General features: G+C 43.2%; 1 protein-coding gene across 1 annotated transcript in view; it reads right to left on the bottom strand.

Moving 5' to 3' along the window:
• tmeff2a (transmembrane protein with EGF-like and two follistatin-like domains 2a) overlaps window positions 1–12,737 on the bottom strand; it is an 84,256-nt gene that overhangs the window by 52,725 nt on the left and 18,794 nt on the right. The window contains exon 2 of the mRNA XM_064310202.1: window positions 8,113–8,222. Within this exon, the coding sequence (XP_064166272.1) occupies window positions 8,113–8,222 (110 nt within the window). The remainder of the gene's footprint in view (window positions 1–8,112; window positions 8,223–12,737) is intronic.

The following is a 12,737-nucleotide window of genomic DNA, read 5'->3' as shown; positions in this document are numbered from 1 at the left end:
CTTGTCTGCGAGCCTGTAGGTCACACAGAGCTCATGTTCCATAAAAGGGGCACTCCCCTGAGCACTAGCAGCTCGCTCCCAGGTTATCAAACACCAGCAATGGCAGGGGGCAGCCGTTTGCCTCCATTCCCACTCCTTTCAGCAAAAGCGCCCACCTCTCAGCCCAGCACAAAGAAGACGGCCCCTTGCTCCCCCCTCACCGGAAAAGCCTAATCCCTCAAATTGGCAGCGATTACAAAGTGGGCTTGAGCGTGTGCCATACAGCTCGGCCATGTACCGCCAACCTGCTCGCTCCCCACCCCCGCAAACCTCCCTTCCTGCCACACGGCAGCCTCCACCCCGGCTCCCCACTCCCTGCTGATTCTCTGCGCACGCCTGCCTGCTAGCTCAGGGACTTCCGTCGCAAGAAGAAAACAGAGGGCTAATTTAATTGCTTTGGAAACAAGTTGGCAAGTTTGAAGACAGGCTCACAGAACAAGTGTGGCCAAGTCTGAAACTGGCATCCTAACACAATACTGCATGGCTACCATGCATGTATGGATAGAAGATTTTATTAAAATAATAATAATAATAATAATAATAATAATAATAATAGATCCCTAATACGATGGCAGTGTGTAGTGCCAGCACTCATCAAATGATCAAAATGTCTTGTCATCTCATAACAAAGATGTGGATATCCATAATGAAATAAAGAGATTAGGACAGAAATTCCTGAATCGGGAGGTACACTCCTTCGACAGAGCATGGAAAATTAATAAAGATTGAAAGATATTTCCTTACCCTGTTCTTCATGGTTAAATGACATGGTTAAATTACATGATGACCAAATCGCAACATAGAAACTTGAAATTACTATAGCTTAACATCGAAACCTGATACTGAGCATTCTCTTGTCTGTATCTGTGTCTGTGTCTGTGAGATTGCTGGTTTTTGCCTGTAGTTCCCTCTACGGCCTGCAGGGGCTGCTGTGGTTCTTGGTTTGGAGACACAGAGGCTGGACCTGCAACTGATGCTGTTTGAGGGGCTGCAGCCGTATGCAAAACGTTAAAAGGAAAATGAAGTTTCAGAGGGAAAATGTCACCTCTCGGCTGGAGAGTGGACCGGACACCTACACTCGCCGAACCGCTCAATCCACGGCACCTCGGCCCTCTGCCCACGCTCACTAGCGGCCGCCCCCTCCCCGAGTCATTATCGTGCAACATGACCCCCCCCCCCACCACCACCACCACCACCAGCCCTGGGAGAGAGACAGCTTTGTTTTCCACGTCAGTCCCCGACCTCATTTGTCCGTGCCGATTTGCCAAAGGGAGAAGCTTTCGAAAGCCGACGCGCAGGACAATGAGAGGACCTTATGTAACGTCCGGCTGGTGGCACAAAATGAATTTGTAGGATCGGACACTCCTTCTGAGAGAGGCACACTGTGCCCCCTCAAAAAAATGGTAGGAGCGCAGGTCATCTGCACAGCGATAGCTCTCGCCCCTGCTTGTTGATTTGCTCTCTGATTTGGTGCCTGCCAGGAAAACATCTGGACCAGGGGATGTGACCCTATCAGGCTTGGGTGTGGCTTTTCCCAGAGTGTTTTGAGATCAGGGCTGGTGCCGTCGTAGTCTCAGTGGTGTGCATCAATGTGCAGGAGGGCCGTTGGCGTATTTGAACAATGCCTCTCTCTCCCTAACACACACACACACACACACAAAACACACAACCTACATGCATACAAGCATACTATACACAATTTACCCAGCACGGAGCAACCGTACCCGTTAAAATAGTACACACGTGCAAAATGAATCCTCCTAGTGCTAAGAGGAGAAAGCAGTCCTTTTTTCCTCTTATGAAGCAGTGATCATTCAGAGGCAATAAAAAAACTGCAGCAGCTCGTTAAAATCACCCAATTGGAGCGCAGCGCTCGGTTTATAGTGTCATACAGGGCTCCGCACCCACTTGACCTCACACATATTCAGCTCCTCAGTGCACCACTGCTTCCAAACACCAAATGCGCAGATAAACAGGAAATCCCAGTCTGTTCACTGCTGATCCTAGTGTTTAAGGAGCCAACCATGTAAACAGGAGGCTGCAGGTTTAATTTCCTTGTGGGGCATTTCCAGGGATCCACTGACTGAGACGCTTAAACAGAGTTGGTGCACTGTGTTTGTCCAGCACAGTAAACAGATAACATGGGAAGATATGGCCACAGACATGGTCCTGGATGAAGGTAGGTAATAACGGCATACAGTCCTTTGTCTCCTATACTGTGCTGTGGAGTTTCACTGGGCACTGTTTGGTGATGGTGGTAGCTTACATCATATAAAGCCATTCACAGCCCTGGTTGTCAGCAACATATCCCCTCGTGTAGCAGGGTAGGTGAGCAAGATGACATATCTGAGACATGGACAGCCTCATGCTGTTGGCTGCACCTGTATATCACCACAGATGAGGGCTGTCTCAGTACCCAGAATGCACCAGGAGATGATCAAAGCAGATGTTTTACAGCTTTCAATTAATGGAATACCCAAAAATAGGCATTTTGGGCATAAGTGTGTGCGTGTGCATGCGTGTGTGCATGCTTGTGTCCATGGATGTGTGTCTGTGTATTTGTGTGTATTTACATTTTTACATGTGTACCATATTCACATTTACCATGGTCACATAACAGTATAACCATTTGAGAGGGTCTGTGTGTGTTCAACTGTGTGCTGTATGTGTGTATACTGAAAGTGTGTGTGCTTTTCTCCAACTTGCCCTTCTGAATGCTAGACAGCAAGAAACCTCCAGTGGACTGGTAACAAGGGGGTAATAGAGTTGTTGCTATGCAGATGCTGATTGCCTTCTCTATTATACACAGTAGACCGGCACATCTGTTCACCTGGAAAGGGTGATGGGCGGGCAGGAGTGTGCAAGTGTGTGTGTGTGTTTGTGTGTTCATGAGACAGAGCGAGGACCTCCATCATGTTTGTTCAGTTCAGACACAAGGGGAAAGAGTGTTGGTTGTTTTGCAGCCTCGCTGGCAAACAAACCAATTACCAGCTCGGCAGCACGTAAAGAAGGGCATCGTTGTGAATCAGAGGGTTTCAAACTGCTTATGAAGCCCAGCTGTGAAAAGAAGCAACGGGTGAGAGTACAAACATCCCCCAGCTCCGTCTCCTGGGATTCAGCTGCCTGCTCGCTGAGGGACGTTTCATGTGCCGGAGCTGAGGGGCAACGCTGCAGACTGCTGCTGTGACCGCCACAGGCCCCGCTTCCCAACTGGGGATCACGTCGCCAGAAACTCCGCATGTGAGGAAACTTCCGCTCCCAAAGATTTCTAATTGGAATAATTCAACCTGGCGCTCCCATCATCCCTCAAGCACTGGGCAAAAAAAAATCTTTCTGCTGAAGCGATGACTCACAGAAAAGAGATCAGCATTCATCGGAACATTCAGCCAGGAAAATGAATAATATCAATTCATTAGCTGTTATTCCATGCAGGGGGGTTTTATGGTTATCTGTCGTGAATACAGATAGGGAAAAAACTACAATCTTTGTCCCTTTTTATAAACGATCATATGTTACAGTGATCGAAGGTGTGATCTCAGCCCTACTGGAAGCTGTGAAACATTACAGCTATGTATCTCTAATAATAATAATAATAATAATAATAATAGCTTGTCCAGGTTGTATTCCTGCCTCTCGCCCAATGCATGCTGGGAAAGGTTCCACCACCCCCTGTGACCCTGCCCAGGATAAGCAGGTGTAGATGATGGATGGATGGATAATAATAATAATAATAATAATAATAATAATAATAATAATAATAAAGAAATTGCATTTATCTATCACCTGGGTGATGTTCCATTTTGCACTAGAACACTGATTACACATTGCCTGCAGCGGGGAGGCAGGAAATTAAAATGATTCAGCCAATTAAACTTGGGGATAATTAGGTGGCTAGATTGGGAGAGCCGGATTGAGAAGTTGGCCAGTACGCTGGGGAACCACCCCCACTACCATTTGCCTTGAGTGCCATGGGACCTTTAATCACCACAGTGAGTCAGGAAAGACGCTCCAGGACAGATCTGAGAACAGGTTGCGGCGACGGGGGTTCACCTGCGTGGGAAATGGCAGGGAGTGAAGAACGCCCTCTGTGGTTCGCCGATTTGGTGCGAATAGGGCCGGTCTCAAACTCAAGAGTAAGGATGAAAGGGAAGTGGGGGGGAGAAAAACGCTATAGATATCCCTGTCTCCTTTGAAGGAGATGCTGTTATAGTGAAGAAAGTTTTCTTTCAAGCAGCTGCGCGGTGATGTCATTCTGGATTTCTGTCATATTACTCTTTCAAAGCAACATCCTTTTCTACACTGTCCCACGTACACAACCAGGTTATACATACGAACATGCACGCGCGCAAACACCCGTTAGCCCAAAACAGCATATGTATGCAGCTACATATACACAATTCAGAATGTGTATGCATGCATTAACTAAAACAACAGCAAACGTGCACACTCAAAAACATGCAACACACACTATGATGCTCAGCTGCACACACACACACACACATACACACATGCACTGACACAAGAGACAGAAATTATCCCTTGAATGCTCATAAATCAGTCAAACACAAACATCAAAACGTACTTAAATATATAAATGGATAATAATATAAAACCGAGCCCAAGACACACCAAATCAAACTGTTGAATCATTAATTACAAAAGTACCATTTTCATCCGTTCTTTTTCAATGAGAGCAGACAGCTGCTGGCCAAGAGAGCGCTGCACTCTTTCGGACACGGGCTGGCAATTCTTGATTAGTGGGTGGATGAAAGGATTAATTCTTTCGTTTGTCTCCATGGTGTTAACTCCGCTGATTCTCACTCAATTTATCTGGTATGGATCTGACAGTCACAAATCCCTGGACAGATTTTTTTCTTCCTTTTTTTCAAAGGAATAGCTACATCATTAGTTCAGGATATGTGGAGTTCCGGGCGAAGGTGTTATCCTCAGGGAGCAACAGCCCAGTACTTTCACAAATTAAAGGACATTTTCTTTACAGATTTTCATTACTTTCCAAAAAGTATTCACACAAATGATAGAGGTGACCAAAATGACTGTATCAAAGAGACAAAAAAACAACTAGTGAACTATGCTTTAATTCTGAAATGTAGAAAATATTCTACACTAATGATTCAATAGAATCAACCAAAATGACTTTTCTGAATTTATACAAAAAAATTAAAATAAAATGAAAAAAGAAATATTTTTCTCATCACTGTCTTCAGATCCTACCTCAGGATCTGTTTCAGTGCAGCCTTCTTTTAGGATAATACTACTGAGTGGTCTTAAGTTGTGTTTTATGAACCCATGGGGGTGAGCTCCTCCATACACAATTTTTCAAGATCCATTGCCTCTTCAGTCTAAATTTGTGGACTGCCATCTTCAATTCAAACAGCAAATTTTGAATCAGGCTCGAGTCTGGAGACTGAGATGGCCAATGCAAAACTATAAGCTTCATTTCTGTCTCATCTGACTATACGTTCCAACGCTGTTTAGAAAATTCCACTTGCTTATTTTTATTAATTGCCCTCAACAGATGTTGTTTCTGGCATCTTTTCTTTTTTCCTGGCAATCTCCAGAATTGTGAAGGTCTGAGAGTTCATTTCCCTGTGGTGGTGGATGACACATGATTTCATAAATGCGTTACTCATAATTATACTCCAGTGACACAGAAAGCCATCAGAGGCCACAATACAGTACCCTAGTACCACTATTAATCCGTTTTTTTTTTTTTAAGTATTATGGGTGTGAGCAATTGTGACACACTCGTTCAACAAAATTTTATACTATGAGAACCTTTACTAGTATAAAATAATATTTTATAATATGTCATAGGGAAATAATTTAACTCATTTTATGCATTGCTAATTTATACATCTTTCTTTGCACACCTTTATCAATGGTGTAAATCATTTTGGAGGGCAAGAAATTGAGGATGCTTGAGGAACAACCGCAGTGCTCTACCTGACAGCCCAGCTACTTGACCGCCAGTTATGCGCCAGTGAGCTCGAACCCTGCCCTCTGCCCCCGTACAGGGCCCTCATTCTGCTCCCGCTGTGCGAGTGGCACGGGCACATCGCTGTGCCAGGCCCACGGGCATATCGCTGTGCCAGGGCCAAGCCACTCCGTCCGCTTCCGCCTTCCTGCTCGGGAGCTCGGCCAATGAGGTTACTGCAGGCCTCGTTCCGTCCCCTCAGTTGTGCGCGGTGACCTGGCCAAATATTGGGGACACCCGCATCTGAGCATCTGAGCATGCGCACCCAGAGAAGGCAACGAAGACCAAAATCCAAAAAAAGACCTCTAGACGGACTCTAAATGGCCAGCATAGAAACACTGCCCTTTTTAGGCAGTTTTCATTTGTTATCATTTTAGATATATTTTAAAATACATTACCTACAAATACCATGTATTTGAATATTTGAAGATACTTTGAAATGTATTTAGAAATTGTGTGAATGTATAGGGACGAAAGTGAAATTGGGTACCCTATAAGCAATTTACATACTAATATTTATATTTAAAATTACAGTTTATTTAATTTCAAGGATTTATTCGGAAACACACATACTCCTACACTCAGCACATTTATGTAGAATAAAAGCAAAATTGATGAGCCACATTTTAATTGCCTCATGCATTCATGGTAGGGAACAATATTTCAAATACTGTTTCACAACAAGCCCTAAGTTGCATTGTGGAGTTAGGTGTAAATCATGAACCTCAGAAATGCTGTGTGTGCCCTTATTTGCAAGATACAAACCAAATATTAAGAACTAGTAAAATCTGTGGTAGGCTTCTACTGTTCTATCCTTGATCAATTTTCTATCCTTGCAAGTCCACCTAATGATTTATATAACATAATAATATGTATAATAAAATATACTGTAACACATTTTCCACTGGAACTGTCATATCATGTTGTCTACAGTGGATCTGACCCTGAATTTTCTTTCTGTCTCTGCTTATTATTTTTTTTGCAGTAGTATCTTTAACTTATTCAGCACACAAGGCGTCCAAGACCCTCCCTCACTAACATGATGCTAATACATTTCTGTCCTGACAAAATGATGCGTGGGGCCAGGGTCCCTCAGTGGCAACAGGAAAAGGCCTATTACCACTTCCTGTTTCTGTGTGTGCCCTCCATGGTGCCATTCAGGGCATTTAAAGTGCCTCAGAACAGGAGTGCTGAATTGGGATCAGTTTTTCCTTTCAGCTCTTTAAGGATAAGGTTAGGATGTAGCCAGGGAAACCTGATCTTAGATCAGTCCTCTGAGACCCTTTACGAATACGGGCCCGGGTCCAGTTGGAATGGGGATGTTGGGCGTGCCGTAGCGAGCCCCACTGAGGGCTTGATTCTCACGGATCATCCTCGGGAGGAGGCGAACTGATCGATAGCATCCTGCCAACTGCCAAGGCTGAGCTGCTTCCCCTCATCCCCCAAGCTCCAAACCCATTTCCTCTCTGGCGCGTTACAGTGCGTTACGGTGCATTATGGGAACCGGGGGGCTGGTGGACTCAGCCAATGGGCAGAGGCAGTAACTTGATCATATTTGATGAATTACTGCGCTTAATGGGATGAAGGCGAAGCGCGATTAGGTTTGCAGGCGAGGGAGCGTTTACGTCAGACCGGAGCATGCTCCTTACTGGAGCCCCCCCCCCCCCATGGCCCCCCAATTTCATTACAGCTGAAATCAAACCGGCGTGACCTCCAGCCCAAGCTGCACAAGTGAGAGCTTTGTCCAAAAAAAAGGAGAGACATCAAGGAAACGGACCCTAACAGACAGGTAATGTTATTTACCTGAGTGCTGGCACTAGTGTACCCGCCCCAGGAGACAAATAACTCTCCTGGGGAGATTGCGAGTCTCTTCGTTACATTCTTCAGCGGGGAGACAGTAACACATTCTCTTTAAGCTGAGAACCCACGATAAAAAAGAAAAATAGTCATTAGACTTTATTAGACGCTTCTCTCCGGGAGACAGCCTCCTCTGTTTTTATTGTTACCTCCGGGGCGCAGCAGGAAAACATTGACTTTGCGTTTCGACAGGTTGAGGCCAGCGAAAACCGAGTTCTTACCTTGAAGTCGCAGATGCACGTCACGGTGTCCCCAATTCTCAAACATTCCCCATCAAACTTGCAAGTGTTGGTGGCACACAGGAAGAGATCTGTGTCCCGGTCATCAAAACCTGCCACCGAAACCAAGAGAAGACCTATTAGCGGGGACCTATTTACACAACAGAGCCACTTTAATCCTGTATCAAAGCATACTTCAATGTATTTTCAAATGCATTCCTCAAGATAAGCAGTACATTCAGTATGCCCTTCAGTAATTTTCTTTACATTTGATATATCTTTGTAAGATATAGTGCTGTAATTTCTTTCTTTTTTTGGGGGGGGGGAGGGGGGGGCTTTTTTCAGCTTTATTAGAGAGGACAGTGTAGACAGACAGGATGAACTAGGAGGAGAGAGAAGGAGAGACATGCGACAAATGTTGGCGGTCGGACTCGAACCGCTGACGTCGCGGCTCGCAATGAGCATGTGGAAAGCGCTCTATGGGCTACGCCGCTGGAGGCCCCAGTGCTGTAATTTCTACATGATTAAACCAAAATGTATAAAAATACCCTTTAATAAAAGCTGAGGATCTGCACTTTAACCACCTGTGACTTCCTTGATTACTTGTTTTGATTAAATAAATAAAAATTTGGAGTACAAATCAACGGAGGCAAATCAAGAAAAAAAATCTGTCCTTGCCCAAAACATTATGGAGGGCACTACAAAAATACATCCATCCATTATCTATACCCGCTTATTCCTGGTCAGGGTCACGGGGGGTGCTGGAGCCTATCCCAATGTGCACTGGGCAAGAGGCAGGAATGAACCCCGGACAGGTCGCCAATCTATCGCAGTACATATATACAATATGCAATATATAATATATAATATACAATTTAAGATTTGTAATCAAACCATTTACATGTAGTTAAAGTGCAGAATTCTCAGCTTTTATTTAAGAGTATTTGTATGCATTTTGGTTTCACCATGTAGAAATTACAGTGCATTTCATACATAGTCCCCCATTTCAGAGCACCATCATGTTTGAGACAAATGGCTTCACAGGTGTTTCTGATAAATCTGGTGAGGTATTTGTGCTGTAATTTCTACATGATGAAATCAAAATGTATAAAACTACCTTTTAATAAAAGCTTTATCCGCATGTGAATAGTTTGATTACAAATCAAAAATACTGGTGTGAGGCAAATCAAGAAGAAAAAAAAGATTTGTCCCAAACATTATGGAGTTCATTATATATATAAATATTGTTTATACATTTCCATTTCTCAGACTATTTTCTTTATGTATACCGAAGGAAAATAGACCCACAATGCATTGCGGTTTGATTCAATTCATCCCAGAGTACAGTACAGTGACTGCACTTATAAAGCCATTCAAATCTAATATAGAGTTGGGGACCCTTCTCTGAGAGGGCCACGAGGTGGCTACTCATCACTCCAGCTGTCAAGATCAGATTGAATGAATCCTTGATTGAGCATTCAGCCTTTCGCTGTGGTCTTGAGTAAGAGGCAGGTAGAGACAAACAGTGGACGAGATAAAATTATGATTTGGTCAATATATAATGCTAATACTATTTCACCACACATCATCTGATAAGTTCTGGACCAGCTCATGCCATTACTTCTAATGTCATAATTCAAAGGTCAATCATTGCAGTGATAACAGCATTTAAACATTTAAAAACAACGATATTCACTAACATCCGTGGTGAAAAATAAAGCAAACCTGATCACTGTGCTGAAGGGCATTTTTTGTATAGAGTTCCTTTGTAACTTTAAAATTTGTGTAATTGAAATGGCAGAATCACATCTAAATCCAAGCAAATCAGTATGGGTTCTATGTCTGTGGGTCCTACAAATCATCACTGCAGCCATGGCACTCAATTTATGAAATAATTGGTTTTCCTTTAAAAGAAAAAAATAGCACACCAAACAAAAGCACAATAAGGCACCAAGTCAGCCCTCCAAAGGACATCCTACCATCAAAATAATAGAAGCAGAAAACAGTTCAGCAGCAGTGCATCTGGATGACATCATCAAATTCTGTAGTAAAGCAAATTTAAGAAATAAAAGCCTTGAACAAACAAAAAATAAGAAATGGATGAAATATAAATGCTATGTAAAAAAAGTTGTGTAAGTCACCCTGGATAAGAGCATCTGCGAAATGCCCGTAATGCAATGTAATGTTACGAAAGACCATACATAGAAAGTGTTGCATAATAAAAGGCACTGGAATTAAAAGTTACAGTACACATTCTATAATTACTCAAAGCAATCCCAGGCTATGCTCTGTTGTGTGTGGGCTTCTGCCATTACAGCAGGCGAGGTTTGATCACAATTTTGTTTAAACGTGCACATTCTACAGTTAAAGTGGTGAGTCCTGTTGTGATGTTCTGTGTAAGGACCCACACGCAGACCAGGGAAATCCAAAAAACGTTGTCTTTAATCAGTGCGAAGTTCGAAGCCAGGTGATCAGAGAGAGTGCGGTACAGAATCGAGTTTCCAAAAGAAAAGTAAAAAGACAGGCAAAAAGTCAAAAACCAGGAGATCAGAAATAGCGAAGGTACAAAGGGGCAGGCAAAAGAGAAGTCAAAGAAAAGCGAAGGTCGAACCAGATCAAACAAAACCAAAAGGGGCAGGCAAACTCGAAGTCGGGCAAAGGGGTGTCGCAAGAATCTCAATAAACAAAGGCTTACAAATAATCGGCACAATGAATATGATCAACGTTCTGACAGGGACATGGTGGAAAAGACTGACATTTATACACTGGGGAAGGTAACAATCAAGGAGGGGTTACGTGAGTGAGGGCGGAGTAACAAACAACATCCAGGTGAAGAACATTAGGATAACTAATTAAATGACAGGGGACTGACAAAACGCGGACTGGAATCACATAGACAACAATGATAACAGACGGCCTGGGTTTAGCAGGTAAACACGTGCAGAGAGAGAGAGGTGCAGTTAGCGCAAGAGACAGGTGCAGGCAATTGCAGAACTCAGCGTTAGAGCAGGCTAGAAAGAAAAGGGGCGGAGCTACAGCGCAGCATGGAAAAGGGGAGACTGGTTAATGTATTAGTATAGTGATCTAAACTATCAAAAACCCAAAACTAGTGTGTGTTAGTCCATTAGTAATATTCACATGTTAGTATATTAGCGAGGTTAGTACTTTACAATCTATAAGTTAGTAAGGATTAGTAGAAATTAGTAAAACTAGAAATCAGCAGGAAGAAAGTAAAGCGAGACTGGAAAGAAGGGGGGAAACCACGAAAACCCGGAACCACCCGAATAGTGAAATCACACAAGTACAGGGGAGTGAAGCAGCTCAGGGAACACAGACACAGAGACAGTACTGGGGAGACAAGTGACCGGGAAATACAGACTACAACACCTGTAGCAAAGAGAGCTTCTCTGCTTCTGGGCTGAAAGAGAATTACTTGTGCTTGTGTTCAATTCAACTCCTTTTCTTTTCCACATACCTCAACACACAAAACAGACCAATCAGGAGAAAGAAAAGACCAGTGCAATGTTAAAATACCACATACATGTTTCAAACAAACACCGTGTGTGATTTTAAAGGCAACTTGTATGAGCTAACCCTTTGCGAAATCTTTTTGGAAGCAAGGAACAAAAGAAAGTGAAAGTAACAAATTAACGCCAACATGATGAGCACAACTGGGAAATAAGCCAGCTACTGTACATATATCACTGTTCAGTACACTGGGAGTATAGTGAACATATTTGACATGTCCTGGTACATAAATTCCTGATTGCTGACTAATGGCAACCGAATGGCTTCCTGAAGAAAGCTGAGACAATGTATTATGCACACCCGAGAGTAGGTTTAAGCCAAGTCACTGTGTGCTTCTACGTACCTCTAAAAATCAATAAACTCACTTTTTTCCATGACTAAAGTTGCACCTTCTGGTTTTTGTTTATTCATTCACTTTTATTTTTCCTCTGCCTGCTCTTTTAAGAAATGTCAACCACAACCATCATTTTCTCTATCTTTTCTTTTCTGTAAAGTGCAAACATAGCCGACCACATTCTTTATCATTGGAAACAGCACCAGTGTCCCACGTTGGATTTATTGCCTGGTGTGCATTCAGGTAAGGGCATGCCACTACACTGTGAGGACGCATAGCAAACAAAGCGAAAAGAACCCATCAATAATTCATATATTAATGCACGCAGCGTAACTTGTTTTCGGTGGGCATCACAGAATCATTACACGTGGACAGAGTTCACCTCCTTGGGCCCACAGCACAGGTCATTTCTTCCTCTGGGGGATCGGGGTTCATCAACCCAGAGGTCTCAAAATATAGTCTTTGTTCATGGCTTCATTCACATCATTGGAAGAAAATGCAGTTAAGTCTTTTCACTCCATTTTCAATGAGTTACTACAGAAAAGCTACTGTAATGTTGCACTCAAGAGTCTTGCCTTGAGCTACCATTAATATGACACTGCAACGTGTTTAGGAAGGACAGAGAGGGCAAACTTCCGCCCCTGGCTTTTTAATGTATACTCCAGTCATTAAGGGAAATTCCACCGCAAAACAATATTTTTTATCTCATCTAACAGATCAAGGTGTAACTGATTCTCTCTGTGACTGGCCAAAGCAAGAGATATTG

This window comes from Anguilla rostrata, chromosome 15 (genome assembly GCF_018555375.3).
Source record: "Anguilla rostrata isolate EN2019 chromosome 15, ASM1855537v3, whole genome shotgun sequence".
Lineage (NCBI taxonomy): Eukaryota > Metazoa > Chordata > Actinopteri > Anguilliformes > Anguillidae > Anguilla > Anguilla rostrata.
Note: the sequence above shows the minus strand (reverse complement) of the source record. Positions and strands in the feature narration are given on the sequence as shown.